The 20,478-nt window shown below is 38.3% G+C and overlaps 1 protein-coding gene across 1 annotated transcript in view; it reads left to right on the forward strand.

The window, feature by feature from the left end:
- PSMB2 (proteasome 20S subunit beta 2) overlaps positions 1-20,478 on the forward strand; it is a 35,496-nt gene that overhangs the window by 8,331 nt on the left and 6,687 nt on the right. The window contains exon 3 of the mRNA XM_044668060.1: positions 2,086-2,156. Coding sequence (XP_044523995.1) covers positions 2,086-2,156 — 71 coding nt within the window. The remainder of the gene's footprint in view (positions 1-2,085; positions 2,157-20,478) is intronic.

Below are 20,478 nucleotides of genomic sequence, written 5' to 3' on the forward strand. Positions count from 1 at the left end.
AATTATTTTTTAAATGTTCTTTGTGTATACTTTAATATTCTTCAAACTACTTAATGGTTTTATGCCTTAAAATCATTATTTTTTTCTAAAATTAATTTTTTAAGCCAGACTTTCTGTCTTAGACTCAATACTAAATATCTTTTATAAGGTAGAAGAGCATTAAGGGCTAGGGGATTAAGTGACTTGCCCAGAGTCACACAACTAGGAAGTGTTTGAGGCAGATTTTGAATCAGGACCTCCCATCTCCATGCCTGGCTTTCTATCCACTGAGCCACTTAGTTGCCCCCAAAAGTAACACATTCAATTTCTTCCCTTGGTTGATTCTTTTATACTTTTCAAGTTGTCTCTCACAACTTCTTGTTCATCTTATACTTATATGTTTGTATCTCGTTTCTTTTTTTAACCCTTACCTTCTGTCTTAGAATCACTACTGTGTATTGATTCTAAGACAGAAGAGTGGTAAGGGCTAGGCAGTGGGGATTAAGTGACTTGCCCAGGGTCACACAGCTAGGATGTCTGAGGCCAGATTAGAACCTAGGACCTCCTGTCTCTAGGCCTGGCTCTCAATCCACTGAGCCACCTAGCTACCCCTGTATCTCATTTCTTGAATGAGTACAGCTGTAATAGTACAGAAGGTTATCACACTGGTGAGTTTGAACAAGTTTGTAGGTCAATTCATATTATTCTTACTGTGGCTAGAGACTGCACCATTCCTCTCACCTCCAGGGGAAGAGGCCAGAGAGCCTATATCCACCCTTACCTCTAGAGAAACAACTATGTCTATAATGCCCTACCAAGAGTGGACCAATAATCTCAATTTGATAAACAAAAGACAATTTTTAAAAATAAAAAACATTTTTCCTGTCTGAATTTCTGTAGCCAGGATATGGGCTAGATGATGGTACAGTTAAATGGATTGGTAGCTGGTTAAAGAACATACCAGGAGAGTATTTGGTGATTAGATCACTCACTATAAACCTAGGAGGAGGCTTGTATTTGAGTATCCCAGTACTCAGGCCTTATCCCTTCTTATTCATCATTTTTATCAGCATTTGAAAAAAGACATAGACTTGCTTATCAAGTATATAGATATTATGGAAATATGAAAGATAACTAATTAATTGAATAACAAAAAAAGAATCCAAATTTTCAACAGAATGGAATTATAGACCTAAACTAATGATATTAATTTAAAAGAAACATATATAAAGTCTTGCATTTTAATTTTAGAAACCAGTTGTTAAAAAATAAATTGTTCAAGTTCAAAATGTGAGAGACTTGACTGAACAGTTTATATGAAAAGAAAGGATTAGGGGTTTTAATTGACTTGATAGTTCACTATAATTGGTATGGCTGCCCAAAAAACTGATCCAATCAGACTGTTTTAATAGAAAACTATCCAAAAAAAGATTGTAGTCCTATGGTATATTGCATACTATTAAGACCTTAGAAGGAATATTGTGTTCTGTTCTTTAGTAGATTATAAGCTAATGCAATCATACCTAATTTTGTATCTATCTCCCCTAGTGCCTCACACATTGTTCTGCATGTAATAGGTGCTTTATAAATATTCAGTGAATCAAATACTATTTGCCACTCTTATAATACTCAAAACTATTTAATTTATGTGTATAGAAGGGCTAAAAGGATGTGATAAAGAGAGCACTTAAGGCATGACAGAATTGCAGAGCTTCGTGTCTTTGTAGTATTGCTCTGTGAAGGAAGATTAGACCATAGTTTTATCAGAGAGAATGAGGAAGATAGGAGAACCAACTTTCAGAGAGGCAGATTGCAATCAAGTGTAAGAATTGCATTTCTGATATTTAGAATTGTCTACCCAGGACTGAGAGTGAGTTCCTTGTCACAGTGGGTTTTTAGGCCTAGTGTAAATGTTCATCTGTCAGGGATGACATAAAGAAGATTCCTTTCTGGAAAGTTAGACTAAATGACCTTTAAAATCTATTCATAACTTTTAATAGTATGGTTCTATATTTTGAATGTTAGGCATTTTGGAGGGTCTGCAGTTTGACTACACTTAAAACAGTTAACTTCAGCACAAGTCTGACTTTTTGTCTCTTGCATTAGGGTATGAATTGTCCCCTACAGCAGCAGCTAACTTCACACGTCGAAATCTGGCTGACTACCTCCGGAGTCGGGTAAGGAGTGCAGACAGGCAAAGCTGAATGGTGGGGGTTACGGGGCTGGGGGGTGCGGGGGTGGAACATGCATTCTTTACTCTTTGTAGGTCATCTAATCATAAATAGTCCATATTATTTCACTTTGATGTAGCTCTTCCCCTTGACAATAGGTTTGGTCTTTTTTTCTTTGGATTTATTTTATATTGTCTATAAATTTCCTAAGTGAAATCTGTAACACATACCACCTATTCACTGGAGAGGCAGCCTTAATCAGAATATACCATTACTTGAACTTGATAATGGTTTTTTAAAATTTGCTTTATTTTTTAACTTTGCACAAATTAATTTGTTTCTGTCATATAACTGAAGGCCCTACCATATACATTAGCTATCTCTATACCTTATAAATAATCCAGGTTTTCATAGACTTATAAGCAAGTAGCTATCCTTCTCGCTGATGTTGAACTTCTTACTCTAATCAGAATTTTTCTGACTGGCACCATCTGGAACTAGCCTTTCTCTGTTGGATTTAGTTTAGTCACTGATTTAGTTTGTCCCTCTTCTACCTTTCAAAACACATTGTTAGCCACTGAATGTATGAAGATTGTGTATGACCACCTTATAGAATATTATCAGGAAAGTGTGTATAATTGCTATAATGTGAATTTTCCCTCCCTGAAGAGACCATATAACTGAATCTTTATCATATGACTTCACCAATCTATGCTTGTTTTTTCATCTGTAAAGTCAAGAGAACTTGCCAACCATAGAAGAGTGCTATTTCTTATTTATAAGACTTTTGCAGAAAAGCATTTTCCTTAATTTAGTCTAGGTAGCATCCCATTGGTGCCAGTGGTGTCTAACCCTTTTTAACTGGTATGGAAGAGACAAAAAAAATGGCAATGGTACTTGCCCAAGGTCTCTTGGCAAGTCAGAAACAAAACTGAGATGCCTGGAAGGTCCTCAGTCCCAAATGTAAAGCCATAACTTCCAGGTGGAATGGTTTTCTCACAGTCATTTAGCTCTTTAAAAAAATTTTTTTTAAATCCTTACCTTCTGTCTTAGATTCAGTACTGTATATTGGTTCCAAGGCAGAAGAATGATAAAGGCTAAGCAATGGGGCTAAGTGATTTGCCTAGGGTCACATGGCTAGGACATGTGTGAACTCATATTTGACCCCAGAACCTCCCATTTCCAAGCCTGGCTCTCAGTTCAGTGAGCCACCTAGCTGCCTCCTCTTTTGCTCTTTTTTTTTTTTTTTTTTTTTTTTTACCCTTGTACTTTGGTGTATTGTCTCATAGGTGGAAGATTGGTAAGGGTGGGCAATGGGGGTCAAGTGACTTGCCCAGGGTCACACAGCTGGGAAGTGGCTGAGGCCGGGTTTGAACCTAGGACCTCCTGTCTCTAGGCCTGACTCTCACTCCACTGAGCTACCCAGCTGCCCCTTCTTTTGCTCTTTTTAGATTGTTTTATCTTATAAAAGCCTTGCATCTTCACTGGTACCTCAAAACTCTTGGATAGTGTTTGGTAATATTTTCTTATGCCTAAAACATATTGTGTGGTTTGGTTTAAAGCAATTTCAATATTGTGTGCCATACGAGCTTATATTATGCAGCTGCTTAAGTTACATATTGCAATTATAAAAACAAATTGGGCAGGTGCTTTGTAGTCAGGTCTAAGGAAATGATGCTGCAGCTCTTCAGGGTCATTTATTTTTATTCCTCATAACACTTTTTCTCTGGGATCCTCTGGAGAAATGGAGTTTCTCATTAGCCTGAACACCAGGTAAATTCTAGACCTGAAGGAAACTACAATTCAGGCGTGGGCTACATTAGTTTGGTGGAGTAGGAAGACTCAAAAGAAAATATTTTGACTAAATGAATACCCAATAACATTTCTTCCTTCACTTTTATAATTGGAAAATGAATCCAAATCCCAGCCATCCAGAAATTCCTTGTGATATTTAGCAAAATATAAGATGTGACTTGCTTTGTAAAGTATCTCTCTGACTTATCAGGCAAATTCCAAATTCTGCCTTTAGGCACAATAAACATTTTGTTGTAAATACCCTGGTATTAATAAGTGAACTAAGCTCCTTTTAAAATCGAGATAAGACTGGCAGTGCTCATGCAAATGCAGTAGGTCCATTTAATCTTCTAGCTGCTAAGATGTTTGATGTACTTAGCAAAAGAATCTCCTTTGTAAACAGTGACATGGAGCTTTAGTAAAGAGCCGGGGGAGGGAGAGAAGAATCTATGGTGATTATAAAGGATATATTTTCATTTGACAACTGTCAGCTAGGAGTTTTACAGGTACCTGGTATCATGGGTAAGAAAGACTTCTTGGAATGACCAGTCATTATAGCTAAGTTGATGATATTGTTAGGTACTGGCATGAGATAGGGAGAACAGATATCTTTTGAGTCAACTTTTAAATATTTTTATCAAAAACAAAAAAGGAAGAGAGAATATCACCTCTAAGGGCCTATGGTTGAAGATGAGCTGGTGCAAACCAATAAATGCTACTAAAATGACAATGTGGAGTTAATGTTGGAAGACTGTTGTGAAGATGAATGGACCCCCAGGCAGCCAGGTGGCTTAGTGGATTGAGAGCCAGGCTTGAAGTGGGGAAGAACCGGGTTCAAATCTGGTCTCAGATACTTCCTAGCTGTGTGAAACTGGGCAAGTCACTTGACCCCTATTGCCTAGCCCTTACCTCTCTTCTGCCTTGGAACTTATATTTAGTAATGATTCTGAGATAGAAGGTAAGAGTTTTTTAATTTTTTTTTTTGTTTTAAACCCTTAACTTCTGTGTATTGACTTATAGGTGGAAGATTGGTAAGGGTAGGCAGTGGGGGTCGAGTGACTTGCCCAGGGTCACACAGCTGGGAAGTGTCTGAGGCCGGATTTGAACCTAGGACCTTCCGTCTCTAGGCTTGGCTCTCAATCCACTGAGCTACCCAGCTGCCCCCTAAGAGTTTTTTAAAAGAACAAAAAAAAAAAGGGACACAAGGGAATGTGAAGGTGCGGCTATGCAAGAATTGGAGAGATACTTGATCTGGAGAAAGAAGAAAAATGGAATGTAAATAGGAAAAACAAAAAAAGAAGAGAGATGGGAAACCAGAAATGAGGCCATTTGGGTTTGGACTGAGAAAGCAAAAAGCAATCACTTTTTTTGTTTAATAAACTTATAAATATAATTGTTATTTATATGATATGAAATTGTTACATAATGTTAAGTTTGTATAATTATTATTAAACATGTATTTGTACTTCATTTTGCTTCTGAGGTAGCAAATTCCCTCAATGGAAAAGTACAAGAAGTTTCAAAGATTTATTTTTGAAACATTCGGGCTTACACTTGATTTGGGCTAGGTGGCAACATAGAATTATGTAGGAGAGGATTTTTCAAGTATTAAAAGGGGTGTCAGATGCAAGAGAGATTAGGCTTGTCCATAGAGAGCAATAGTAGAGGCTGCAGAAAGGCAAATTTAGGCCACATGTTTAGGGAAAGTTCCTAACAAATACCTGGCAGTGGAATGAGATGCACTGGATGGGCTGCCTCAGGAGGTGTAGTGACTTCCCTCCCAGTAGAGCTTTTCACACAAAAGTTGGTTGACCACTCCATTAGATCTCTTAGAGTGGATTCTTTTCTAGGTATGGGCTAGATTAGATGATCTGTGACATCCTCCCAACTCTAGGCATGCTTTGCTTCTGCCTCTCTTTAATTCCAGTATTGATGCTGAATTACTCGATCATCGAATACCCGCTGCTCAGCTCTTTAACAAGATTGATTTTTTTTTAAAACCCTTAACTTCTGTGTATTGGCTCCTTGGTGGAAGAGTGGTAAGGGTGGGCAATGGGGGTCAAGTGACTTGCCCAGGGTCACACAGCTGGGAAGTGTCTGAGGCCAGATTTGAACCTAGGACCTCCCATTGCTAGGCCTGACTTTCAATCCACTGAGCTACCCAGGTGCCCCCAAGATTGATTTTTTAAGAACAACTTCTTATTGACTCTTGTAGGTATACATGACAATATACAGAAGGTAAAAAAAGGTCAGAAGTTTGTTTCAATTCTCCATTACTTTTTATGATGATAGTAACTTTCCATTTCTTATTTGAAATTAATATTATAATTAATTTAGAATAGGTCGCCTGAATACCCTCAAGGTATTTAAAGAACTATTATTTCTATTTTATAATAGGGAAACTGAGGAAGAAATCAGCAAAATTCACTGCCCTTGGTAAAGTAGAATTGTTGGCAAAGTTTTGGCAAAATTGTTAGCAAACAGTTCTTGATATACTATGTCCTATTTAAACTATCTTATATCCACTGTTCCCTTTTACAAATAATGACACTGAGTGTGTGCCACGATGCCTTTTTAGAAGCCTCTTGATTGCCAGAGATACTACAACTTGTGCTCCTTATATGTGCTAAGTGTAAACTATGGCAATGAGGAAAAATTAGGGAGACCTCATCCTCATTTGCTAATCCAACAAACAGTTTTGTAACTCCTTGAAAAATTGAAAGAATAGTCATGACACCTGCAAGTATTAGATGATACTTCATTTTGTGTCTGTTTGGAATTAGATTTGCCCTAGTCAGTGTTATGTGGGCCTCTTAAAAGAGCCATGTGACTCTGACCCTAGCTGCTGTAGGATTAAGCCTCTATATTGGCCACTGGAGCAGTTGTGCTATCCTTCTGCCTTCTGTGAATCAAACAAAAGATTCGGCTTTTGGTTGCCCAAGAGATTGTTTGTTGGTGTCAGTGAAGTCCCGTGACCTTGTGAACAGATGGCACAGGTGAAAGAAGCCTTGACTTTACATGTCCTGTCCCCTCACTACCAACAGCCATTTGTTACATGTGATTAAAAACATCACTAACGAGAGTAATTGAACATGCTTTTTGGCAAACGCAGTTAGCAGGATGTGACATGACGCAGTACTGCCTTCTTCCTCTACGTGCCATCTCCCTCGAGGCCTGATCCTCTGTGCTCACCCCCATCTCCCCCAAGCCCAGGCTTGCCTTCCAGCTCACCTGCTCCAGATGGGCAGCACAGTGGGGAGGACACTGGCAAAGGCAGATGTGTTTATTTACCGGAGACAGAACTCTGTGCTGCTGCAGATGGCAATGCCTGGGAGCAAATGGCAGCCTTTGACACCACTTCTACCGCCACCCAGCCAGGGCATCTCGACTGTCACAGAGTTCTCTTTCAGTGGCAAGCACAGGAAAAAAATCAATGAAATTTCTCAGAAGACCTGAGTGAGCATGGCTCTTCTGACCTCCTGACCCCAAACAGCAGCTTCCCCACATATTTCTCTCTCGGTTTAATTCTGGGTTCTTAGGTTGGCATAACCTCTTTTGGGACCAATATTGTGAATAATAATAACCTAGTAGAATTACAAAAGCACATGCTTTCATTGTAAATGCATATTGGACACAATCTTGCTTTGTCAACTTGAAAAGCCCTCTGTAGAACATATGTGCAAGCCTAGGTCCATTCCCATAGGAAACCTCTTAGGACTGGGAACAGCTTATGTTAACCCCACTGGAGACACCACTGATGTTTTTAGTGGCTAATTTTATTATCCAGCTGTATGGGGACAGATGTGCATCGAAGTGGAAATGACTTAATTAATATGACAACATTTTGCTCTTGTACAGTGTTCTTTTCTCCTGGGGAAATGAGATTTTGGACAATGACCATTTTAAATACATTTTGCTTTTCCTGTCTTTGTAACTTGACCAGTCCTGTACAGAAAAAAATGTTGATTTGACACAGTAATAAAATGGCTAAAGTGACTTGTCTTTGAAAGCTCCTGGAATATTTAGAAGTCTCCCACCCTCCCTCCTTTTTCTTTAATGTGATGTTTTTCCCAACCCTTAGTGCTGATAGTTAAGAGTTTGCAGGTGTAAAGTCCTCCCTCCTCCTCTTCCCCATCCCTCTCCAGGGGGTTGTATGTGAGAAGGTGTTGCTTTCTCACTCAGAGAGCATGTATGTGCTACCCAGTTGAATGCCTACTGAGAGCAGAGAACCCCTGGTTCCTGATTGAGTAGAATTGTCCCATTGGAGGGTTGAAATTATATTGCCCTATAATGTCACCTTGCTAGTAAAGACCTTGCTTTTTCTTATCTGTCATAGGTGACTGCTTTAGATATGTTTCCTTCTGAAACCTTGTGCCTTTTAAAAGTAAAAAGAGGTGTATGTGGTTTTGTGTGTGTGTGTAAAATAACATGTCTGAGGATGACTATGGCCTAAAGTAGCAGGGGTTTTGGCCTAATTCAGCAAGAGAATTATATTGTCTGTCAATATAGGTTGTAGCACACTCCCATTTTGAGGATATGTATTTGAATTTGAGAGGATGGCAACTAGTCTAAAAGGAAATCAAGGGAAGAAAAGTCTTCCTTGGCTGGTTGTGATTTTGTGTTCAATACTGACTACATACAGCCTACCTTACAACCAGTAGTCTGCCTGACACTTAACTCTACAATAAGCTAAACATCTTTACACACTTACCTTTGACCAGGAAGTCACTTTCTATTCTGGGAGAATATAAGTATTCATGGCCAGTTAAGCTGTGGACATGGATTATGGTTAGTGTATTAAGCCAGGTCTCTTGGGACAGATGGGGAGCATAATGCCTGTCAGTTTAATGTAGTTTATTTGTATTTCATTATCTAACTTAGGTGTTGTCTGTTCCTGTCTGTGGACCTGTCAGTATACATGTTGCTTTATGCTCATTTATGCTCAAGTTGGTGTCACTCAGCAGGTGTATCTGGCCCAAACATTTAATCACCTTCCACAGTAATGTCAACTAGCTTTTGGCTCATGTAGATGAGTCAGCATTAAGGTAACATCCTGAGTTCATAGTTATTTATGTTCCTGCTTAACATTCATTGCTTGCTAGCCCTTCCTTCTGGTGTACAGTTCCGTCACAAAGCATGGTGTCTGGCTGTAACATTGAGAATTGGCTCATAGGGGGTGTGGATGGGTACATTTTCCCCATAAGTTAATATTTAATGGAAAAAAGAACCAAAGTGGCCCTTTTGCAGATCTCATTTGGTTTTGCCATTGGATACACAGCAATTTTATTTTCATGTCATTTGCTGAGTTTAAAGCAGTATTTTTGATTAGCAAGTGAAATTAATGTCGAAAACAAATACTGTGTTAACTAGTTGGTATAATAAGGCAGCTGTGCCCTGTTGTATCTCAAGTCATTAGATTTTGAAACTCTTCTAATTACCATGTGGTTCCAGTTTTAACAAGCAAGTTAAGCAAACTCAGGATTGGTGATGGCCAGAGTTGTAAAATTTCCAGAAATTTTGAAACCATGGACAAACTTGAAGTAATAATATATAGCACTCAGATTTTTCAGGAAACTGATATATATGCTGTCCTTGATTTTAGTGCCCTTTATAGTTCTAATAATAGAGCTTGAGAGCAGATGGAGACCTTAGCAAGTGTTCAACCCATTCCCCTCCTTTTATACATAAGGGCACCAAGGCCCATAGAGGTTAAATGACTTGTTCCAGGACAAGGAAATACAGAAAAATCAGGATCACAGCAAATTAGAGTAGGATGAAATCTTTGTAATAATCTAGTTCAACCTTACTTTACAAATGAAAAAGCCTACACTGAGAAAAGAGATTTGCCCAGTGTCACACAGGTAGTAAGTGAACGAGATCTTCAGGATTAGTGACCGAGGCATGCTGACTCTAGAAATGTGAGCTGTTATGGAAGCAATATTGCTGCCAGCATCCATTCCATTCCTTATCTTTTGGGGCCCAGGTAATGGCACAAAAATATCACCAGCCTTCACACTTGATCAGAAAGAAGCCCACAGACAAAGAAGATGGTGAACACTTATTCCTTCTCTTTTCGAAATGACAAAATAAGTGCTTGGTTCTTATTTCATAAAGCAAAACTGCATTCTGTGCTCTTTGAGAATTGTATGGTTTTACTGCTTGTCCTTCTCATGTAGCAGTTGTAATGATCTTCTGCTATTGGATTCAGTGCACATTTAGTTGAGTGCTTGCTTTCTGTGTAATTCTCTGTTCTAGACATGATACAGAGTTGTTTCTGCCCTTGTGAGTAAATACAGTAATGCAGAACAGAACACAGGCAATACAAAGTGCTCTGTGATATCCTCAGAAAATACAGCTAATGTTCCATTAAAACCTTCCTTTTGCATGGCTTTTGAAGATCATTTTTGGGGAATAAATGTCAGGTAGCAAGCACACAGATTTATAGCACACTTTGCTTCAAATATTTTAATCATTCTAACAAAATTAAATAAAATTTAAAAAATAATAATAAATGCTTGATCATGAAAAATAAATAAATAAAAGAGACTGTTGGGCCCTCCCCTACACTCCATTTCCATCTATGAAAATGTGTGTGGAGGTAATTGAAATTAAACAAATATAAGTACTTATTTGTTACAATGTCCTAGCCTTGCCATTAGGTATATAAAGATGAAATAATGCAAAATCCATGCCTTCAAGGAGCTTATAATCTAATAGAAGAGGCAAGACATACCCAAAACACTATAATGCAAATTAGAATATGCTGAAGTATATCAGGCAAGTTCCATAGCATAAGAAATTCAAAGAAGGGAGGAATCACTTTTAGCTAGAAGGATCAAGGAAGGTTTTCAGATTGTAAGAGGTAGTACTTGAGATGAGTATTAAAATGAGACATTTTTTAAAGGGGCAAGGAAATGAAAGGGGGGTAATTCCAGGTGTAGAGAAATGGAAATGTAAACATACCATAGAGACAGCATAGGATGAGCTTTGAGTACATCTGATATTCCAGTCTGGCAGTTGTTTCTGTTTTTTCAGTTATGTCTTAACTCTTCATGATTCCATTTGGAGTTTTCTTACCAAAGATACTGGAATGGTTTGACATTTTCATCTCTAGCTTATTGTACAAAGGTGGAAACTGAGGCAAATAGGGTTAAGTGACTTGTCCAGGATCACCCAGCTAATAAGTATCTCAAACCAGATTTTGAACTGGCCTCAGAGAGACATCTCTCTCTGATACCAGGCCTACCACTCTATTCACTGAACCACCTAGATACTCAAGCCCAAAGTTTGTACTTTATTCCATAAAGACTCAAGGCCTTTGAGTCAGGACTGTGTAATATGGTTTAGACCAGTGATTCCCAAAGTGGGCACCACCGCCCCCTGGTGGGTGCTGCAGCGATCAGGGGAGGGGGGGGCGGTGATAGCCACAGGTGCATTTATCTTTCCTATTAATTGCTAACCTAGTGTTCCTTCTACTGCATTAGAGCATCACCTTCTATTCACATTCAGAATGTGGAATTGAAGCTGGTTGAAACATTAAGTTATTTACTGATTATTACTGATTAAGGATAAATCTCAGTTCTATGCACACATGATTTAAGTCTTAATAGAATTAATTTCCAGGGGGCTAAGTATTGATTCTAAGGCAGAAGAGTGGTAAGGGCTAGGCAATGGGGGTTAAGTGACTTGCCCAGGGTCACATAGCTAGGAAGTGTATCTGAAGCCAGGGAACCTGGACTCTAGACCCAGTAATGTCATGAATTAGCTGAATGATCTTGGTCATTTTCCTTAATTTCTCTGGGTCCCAGTTTTCTCCTCCATAAAATAAAGTTGAATGTATCACACAATTTCTAAGTTACCTTTAGGGTCTAATGTTTTTGCCTTTAGAAAACAACTCTTTAGTTTACTATTTAATCTTAGATATTTGTCATAATAAGACAAAAGACAATGACTACCAGCCTACATATCCTGAACTTGACAATATAAATGTCTACCAACAAAGGGAAAGGAAAACCTGATCAATTGTACCTAGAAAAGACACTCAGAGAGCAGCTAGGTGGCTCAATGGATTGAGAACCAGGCCTAGAGACAGCAAGTGACTAACCATACTCTCTAGAGAGACAAATGAATGGAAACCAAGAGAATATGACTGATAGGAAAAAAGAGAAAGCTGGAAAAGAGAAAAAGAAAGAGATAAAGAAAAGGACAAAATGAAGGCCAAGAAAGGAATGCCGAAGGGTTTAGTGGACATGTTCAGCATTGCCAAATTGATGCTTGAGAAGAGGTGAACAACAAACCAGATTCCAGAATGTCTTGAACAGCACATATTGCACAGATTTTTTTAAAAAGAGAAACAATAAATCTACTTTTAATGAATAAAAAAAGGATCACTCAATTCAAAGACTCTTTGCAGTAGAAATCTAAGATATCATAACTGAGCTATTAAAATATAATTGATCATACTACCTCTGCTGAGATTTTCTTTATGTTTGAATACTTACAGAGAGTACATGGGTATATAAAGAGTAGAACCAGATCTGTGTGTTTCTGTTCTGCAGATAAAATCATGAATAAAACTAAGACTTAATCAGAGACTTTCAAAGGGAAATATAGAAATTATTTTTCCCATATAGTTATAGATGAGTTTGAAAGTTAGGAAGAAGACTTATTTTTATTATTATTATTTTCTTACTTACTCCATCCAAAATGTTTGATCTTATACTGTAAAATGAGAAGGGGCCTTAGAGATTATCTAGAGTGTGCTACCCATTAAAAGATCCCTTCGTGTTCAGTAATCATTGAGCATTTATTAAGTGTCTACTGTGTTCCAGACACTAAGCTAGTTGCTTGAAATACAGAGATAAAAACAGTTCCTGCCCTGAAAAAGCTTACATTCTCTCCAGGGAAACAACATATACTCCATCCAGGTATTTATAAAGTAAACACAAGGACACGGAGAGGGAACTGGTATTAGAAGCTGGGAATAGGAGTAGGTAATAAAGAGAGGTAGTAGTAGCTAAAGGCATAGTGGGAGGTGGTACTTGGGCTGAGTATTGAAGGAAGAGAGGCATAGGTCAGCACAGGAATCCAGGGAAACCAGGGCAAGACCAAACAAGACCAATTACTCCAGGTGAAAATTCAGCAGGCCTGGCCCTGACACTAATACTAAGTTCAAAAACTAAAACTGGAGAAATGAATTAACCAAAGAAAACACTGACCAGTGGTTTTTTTTTTTTTTAAAAAGATATTATAGATCAAAAGATTCCTAAAGGAAAGCATGAATAACTCTAACAACTGCAAGCTGAAACTCAAAGGATACAAAAATTGGTTTGCTACAAAAACTGTAAGAAATTAAGTACTTGGTATTTTTGTTGTTGCTGCTGGGGTTTTTGTTGTTGTTGTTGTTTTTAATGAAATAAAAGTACTAGAGGAAAGAATTGGAAGAATAAATAGGATGGAAGAGAAAGTGGCAAAACTTACCTACATAATGAACTCCTTGAAAAGGACAAAACAAACAAATTAAAAGTTCCATGAAACAGCTAGAAATAGTAGAACAAATTCAAAAGATTAAAAAATAGAAGAAAACATAAGATCTGATGTTAAAAACAACTTGACTTGGAAAATAAGTCAAGAAGAGATCATTTAAGAATTATTAGACTCCATAAAAATATTTTTTAAACCCAAATCTGTATTTTAAGAAATCAAAAGAAAACTGCCCATATCTAATAGAATCAAGTGGCAAATAGAGTTAGAGGCAAATAGTTGTTAGAGGAGGGAGTATTGTTAGGGACAAAGGAAAAGTCTCAGAGATGTCATTACCAAAATCCAGAGCTCTGCCACACCAGAGAAAAAGTACTGCCAGGATTTGAAAAAAAAAAAAAAAAAAGGCAGTTCAAGTACCAAGAAACCATAGTCGGGGACACAAAGTTTGGCAATTTATGCTAAAATGATAGAGGATTTAGGAATATAGTATTCCAAAAGACTTACAACTGAGAATAATCCTATGGGGGGAAATGGATCTTTAATGGAAAAAAGAACTTTTAAGCATTTCTGATGAAAAGGCCAACACTGAGTAGAACCTTTAAAATACAAACATAAGAATCCAGAGAACCCTAGAAGGGCAAATTTATATGAGAACTTGGAAGGATTTATATAGTGAGGTCATGCTAGCATTCTAATGGAGAAGAAACAAGTTCTCTTCAGACCCTTAAAGTCTTTGAAGGTTATTGAAGAAATTAAATAAGAAAAACAGAAGACTTGGATATGGACTGGTTCTGTTCTGAGGGTTTTAAGAGGGAAAAGAAAAAGTTGGGTAAAAATAAGAATGTGCTATTTCTCATAATTAGGGTGCTTGAGAAACAGTATAAAAACCTGGAAGAATAAGTACAGCAGACAATAGATAAACCTCACTTTTATCTGAAAGAAATGAGAGTTGGACACACAACAACAGTTTGGTACAATCAAAGGTGTCTGTCAACTGGGGACAGGCTAAACAAATTGTGACATGAACGTAATGAAATATTATTGCATTATTTAAAAATGATGAAATAGATGGTTTTTAAAAACCTGGGAAGTCTTATATGTACTGATGAGAGTAAAACGAACAGAATCAAAATAATATATTGAAAAATAAGAACATTGCTGCTGCAATAATCCAGGTTCCTTATTGGTCTCCTAGCTTTGAGTAGCCATAGTGATTCTCGTAAAATTCAGTTCTAATCATGTCAGTGAATGGGTTTATTGAGCTACCCAAAAAGCTCCAGTGGGTCCCTGTTGCCTCTAGAATCAAATATAAGTTCCTGTCTTTGGTCCTTAAAACTCTTCACAACCTAGCTCCTACTTTTTCCAGTCTTCTTTTCACATTATTGCCCTCCATGTGCTCCAAATCATAGAGGCCTGTTGCTGTTGGAGAAACACAATGCTCTCATCTGTCTGCAGCCTTTGCACTGGCTGTCCTCTATACCTGAAATGCTCTCCACCTCTCAGAATCCCTGGTTTCCTTTAGGACCCAACTCAAACAACATCTTCTACATGAAGCTTTTCATAGGCTCTCCAGCTGCTAGCATACACCCTTATGCCCTCCAAAACCATGTATTATGTACATGCTTACATGTGTACACATTGCTTCTCTTGTTAGAATATGAGCCCTTTGAAGGTAGAGACTATTTCACTTTTGTATTTGGGTCCCCATCACTTAGCACAATGACTGGCACATAATTGCTGGCCTTGGTGAAAAGGTTGGTCACTTTTTCAGAAATGATTAGAGAAGGATGGGCAAGAAAGGTATCAAGTTTTTAAGATGTAGAGTAGGAAATGAAAGGCGCTCGTGGTGAATGGCCTTTTTTCTCAGCAAAGTATGAGTGAAGGTTCTCTGTTGAGATGGTGTAGGGGAGGAATATTGTGAGAGGCTTGGAGATCAATTAGAGAGGAGTAAAAGGATTGCCATTTTTGTGGTGGACTCTGTACTGTTGCATGATTTTCTCTACTACCTTTCAGATGCATACGATTAGGAACAGAGAAGGTAGATGGGGAGAGTAATCTACAATTAGAATTTGGCAAGGCATAAATGGCAACAGGACGAGGGGGCAAGATATTGTAGAGAATGTTGTATATTATTAAACTATAGAATCAAGATTGAGCAGAGGGGGAAATGGAAGCTAAAACAAAGATGATGGCTTGGGAAAATACTTAGAGACTAGACATCCTACTGAGGACAGTGAATGGGTTAAGAAAAGTGAGGCATGAAAGAGATATAATATTAGCAGAGGAACTCATTACTTCATAAGACCATTCATTCCCTTTTTAAAAATAGTTTTTATTGTTAGGGAAGTTTTAAGTTATACCGAAACCAATTTCTCTATAATTTCTGTTCTTCAGACCTCATCTTGCCCCTTTAAAGCACTTAAGTGTGATTCTTTTATATAGAATATTAGAAGTAGAAAGGGCTTTTTATAGAGACCATTTAATCTAGTCTCTTCATTTTAAAGAAGAAACTTGTTGCAAAAGGTTGTATATCATGTCTAAAATCATAGTTAGTGCTTCCAAACTTTTCATGAATGCTTTTTCTCCACAGTTTCTCCAACTCTTAAGATATTTGAAGATACCTGTCACACCATCCATTCAGTAAATATTTATTAAGAGTATTAAATGAAGTACCATATTGTAGAAAGTGAGGGAAATAGGAAGATGAATAACTGCACTGAAGGGGCTTACTATTTAGTGGAGGACATAAGGCATATATGCAAATAACTATAATATAAAATAGATATAAGAGCACATGAAATTTATCAACTGGGTACATAAGTATTTATGTAGGAGGAGGGAAGAGAAGAAAGGATTTCTAGCCATGAAGTGAGATTGAAGGCTCAGACAAACCAAACCTCACCATTCAGGCACTCTCTTAATAATAATTACATGGTTTCCATACTCTTTCTCAATCTTTTCACCCACCTAGATACAGTCTAGTTGATATCCTCCTTAAAACATGGTTATCGAAATGGAATACAGAACTGCAGGTTTTAATTGAGCAGCATAGACTCTCCTGGGATTATAATTTTCTTAGCCTACTTTGATATGAATAAAGAATGTTTCATCTTTTCTTTTGTCTTCTTTATTGATCAGAACACCTGAATGGACTTAATTTTAAATGCTAATCCTATGTTACCATTTATATTTCATTTAGGGAAAGGAGTCTACCTGCCAAGGTGCAAGATTTTATCAGAAGCTATGGTCAGGATGGGATTGAGGGGTTGGGCCAATAAATCCGTCTTCTTAGAGCTACATGAACTTGAAGAAATATGATGTGTGTTTGGACTGAAAATTATAAACAAGACCGATTTATTGGGGCCGTTATATATCTTTCATACCTATATGAACAAGTTCTTTAAGTTATTCAGACACGCAATATTCCCATAGTTCTGTTGCTAAAAGTCCAGCCTCAAAAATGTTTGATAGCATAGTGAATTGATTGCCCTAGAAGGAGCAGCAGATTTTGTCTAAATTCAAAGAGCACTCTAGTTTATCAAGGTTTACTTAAAGTTTCAGTGTCATTACTATACAAATTTCTTTGTCCCACCAGCTTTATTTCCCTCACCCCCAAATTGCTAATGCTCTGGGAATAGAAGCTTACTGCTTAGCATAACATGGTGCTGCCCATATTTGTAGTAAAGAAATAGCAGAATTTCTGAGGCACCTCAGTTCAGAGTGGTGTCCTATTCAATTAGAGGTGGCAAAGGCTGGCCTGGGTCCAAAGGAAGCCTGTCAATTCCTCTCCTTTTCCGTGTCCACGCTCGGCAGGATGCTTCCTCACGCCCACCTCGCTCCCCCTTGCTGTGACTTTGGCTTCCGCCAGATGTCACACCGCTGCTTGTCACCGCCCAGACTCCCGTCGCTGATTTTGTTGTTTCAGTGTATTTATCACAACTGTTCTCTTTAGCTGTAAAATTTATGGAATTTCACGCTCTTCTAATCGCTACAGTGTGTTTCTTTTAAATCAGAGGAAAAAAATACAAGAACTTAAGTATGCACCAAGAGTTGAGCGGTGGGAAATATTGTCTCTAACAGAATGTGTTTGCCTTCCCTTTAGATGTAAAAAGTAGCTGGTATAACTATATTAAACATAAGAGAGGACTAAGAATAGGATTTTTTCCCCCAGAAGCCTAAGGAGCAATAAGAAAGATATAGAATCATATAATGTTCTAGTTAGAAGTGATCTTAGGGTGGTTCACATCATTTTACCAAGGATAAAACTTAGCCCCAGAAAAGAGGAAGGACTTGCCTGTGGTCATACCAAGTAAGCCAGCAAGTGACCCTGTGGAGACCAGAACTGTGGTCCTACATCTCGTTCTTTCCACTATATCATAGGCTGTTTTTCAGGGGTTCATGTGTTTGAAGGCCATTCCCCTGTTTTTACATTTCAACCCTTCAGGGAACTTTTATAATTTCCATGGTTCCCATTCAGTGGTTGGTTATGCAATACAAAAGAACGATCCTCAATCTAATAATCGTACCTCAGAAAAGTGATACATTTTAAATAAATGTTGCCTTGTTAAGGTAAGAAAGAAGGCAATTTTTAGTTTACTAGTATACTTTCCTAGTATTTAGTTCCCTTATAACTATGAGGAACATTTTAGGAGAGTTTTTTTTTGTTTTGTTTTTAAATCCTTGTACTTCGGTGTATTGTCTCATAGGTGGAAGATTGGTAAGGGTGGGCAATGGGGGTCAAGTGACTTGCCCAGGGTCACACAGCTGGGAAGTGGCTGAGGCCGGGTTTGAACCTAGGACCTCCTGTCTCTAGGCCTGACTCTCACTCCACTGAGCTACCCAGCTGTCCCCAAGGAGAGTTTTAACAATATTTAATATTTACATAATCATTCTTGAGTCCTTAAATCTCTTATTCAATCCCCTCAACACTCTGACTTGCCCATAGTAAGTGGGAGACCTGAGATTCAAACCCAGGTCTTTTCAGATTCTGAAAGTAACTTAGTTGGATCCCCAGAATAGTCCCTCTTTCTTCCTGTGCTCAAATGAACTTGACTATAAGCAGAATCTATTGATGTTCACACAGCAAGCTCATGCTTTAAATTTACATGAAATGCTTGTGGCCTCTTCACTTCTCTGTGTCAAGCTCTGGGCTAGATGCTGTGAATGATGCAAAGGAAATTTAAGTCCAGAAGGAGCTTCTTGTCTAACTGGAGAGGCAAGAGCAGGACCCCTGAAACCATTAGAGAATGTGGCATGGTCAAATCCAGCACAGCGTTGTGCAGGCCTCACCGCCAGGGGGCGCCAAAAGGCACAGAGTGTAAGTCTTGGAGTCAGGGAGGCCTGAGCTCAAACTGGCCCTGATACTTACTGGCAAGTGGTACCTTGGGCAAGTCATAGTACCACTCTGTCTCAGTTTCCCTACCTGTAAAATGGGAATAATAATAGCACTGGGGCCTCTTAGGGTCCATTTTGGGGTTCAAATGAGATAACATTTACAAAGTTCTTAACACAGAGTTTGGCACATAGTAGGTACTTATGTGCTTCTTTCCTTTCTTCGTGAAATGAATCCATCCAGATGTGAAGCATCCAGTGATGACTGATAAATGCCCACTTTTATCAGTTAATTGGGAAAGTTCTCACATATAATGAAAAAAGTTACAATGGTAGTGGGAAGAAAATGAACTTGTTGGCATTAAAGGAAAGGGGGGTGAGGGGGTGAGCACACATACTTGAGTGTTAAACAGAATGAGAGTGGACCTTCAAACTTCCTGTGTGGGGCTGGAGGGGGGCGGGGAGAGACAGTTAAATGTGTGGGTGTATGCATAGTTATTCACAAAATTGAAATGGAAGTGAATATTTAGGATGCTACTATACATTCTGCCTTCCAAGGACTCTCCCACTGCATACAACCTGAGCGAAAGCCAGCTAAGTTGATGGGTACCTAATCCATATTAGTGTCAGGAAAGGTAGTCATTTATTTTCTGTGAGCTTTAATTTCATGAGTTTTCTATAGAAATGTTTCTGATAGTGAACATGCTTACCATAAGGCCTGGGAGAAATTAGCCCAGAGAGCTTTGAATACCTTTTGGGATACTTCATTGGGTTTTGAATGACTGAATCAAAGCCTACTCAGTGCATAATCATCTGAGAAGAGATATCAGAGGTTCTATCCTGAGGATAACAAAAATGTAATATTATTGGTAAGGGTCTAGGCTTCACTCACTGTGGTAATCTGCCCCTTTCCTTTGGGCATGTCCTATGGATCACTGTTTGCTGCATGGGCCACTGAGCAGTGAAGGTACTTTCTCACAGTCACACAGCCAATATGGGTCTTAATTTGAACCCAGGTCTTTCCAACTCTTCCATTCTTTATGCCATACAACCCCATAATAATTATGAATTAAAGTAAAAAAGGAGGGGGCAGCTGGGTGGCTCAGTGCATTGAGAGCCAGACCTAGAGATGGGAGGTCCTAGGTTCAGATTTGACCTCGACACTTCCTAGCTGTGTGACCCTGGGCAAGTCACTTGACCCCCATTGCCTAACCCTTACCATTCTTCTAAGATGGAAGGTAAAGGTTTTTAAAAAAATCAAAATAGGAAGGACCATTTCTTAATCATTGGTGTAATTTAATTGGCTCCATTAGTCACTCCTTCCCTATCTTCACTAGTAAAATGCTTGTTAACTTCTTGCACTATTAAACATTAACTGTTTGTTGCTGAAATGTGTGACACATTCAAATTTGATGGTAACCTAACATTATTAATACTTAGACGATAACTTGTACCTGTTTCCATGTATGGAATATTTTCTAAAACAGATAACATAAGAGGTCAGATATAGGAACTATCGTAGAAAATGGAGTAGGAATGATGGTGTGTTACAGACACTCAAGAGCATGAAGGCATACAGACAGGAAAGCAAAACCATGTCTTCAGTATTTAAAATACCACCTCTCTAGAGGAGTGAGAGCGTGATGGCACACAAGACTTTATTTGAAATTTTAAAAAGACAGTGTGAGCTAGAGCTCTTCCATGAAGCACTGTCAGAAGA

This window comes from Gracilinanus agilis, chromosome 3 (genome assembly GCF_016433145.1).
Source record: "Gracilinanus agilis isolate LMUSP501 chromosome 3, AgileGrace, whole genome shotgun sequence".
Classification (NCBI taxonomy): Eukaryota; Metazoa; Chordata; class Mammalia; order Didelphimorphia; family Didelphidae; genus Gracilinanus; species Gracilinanus agilis.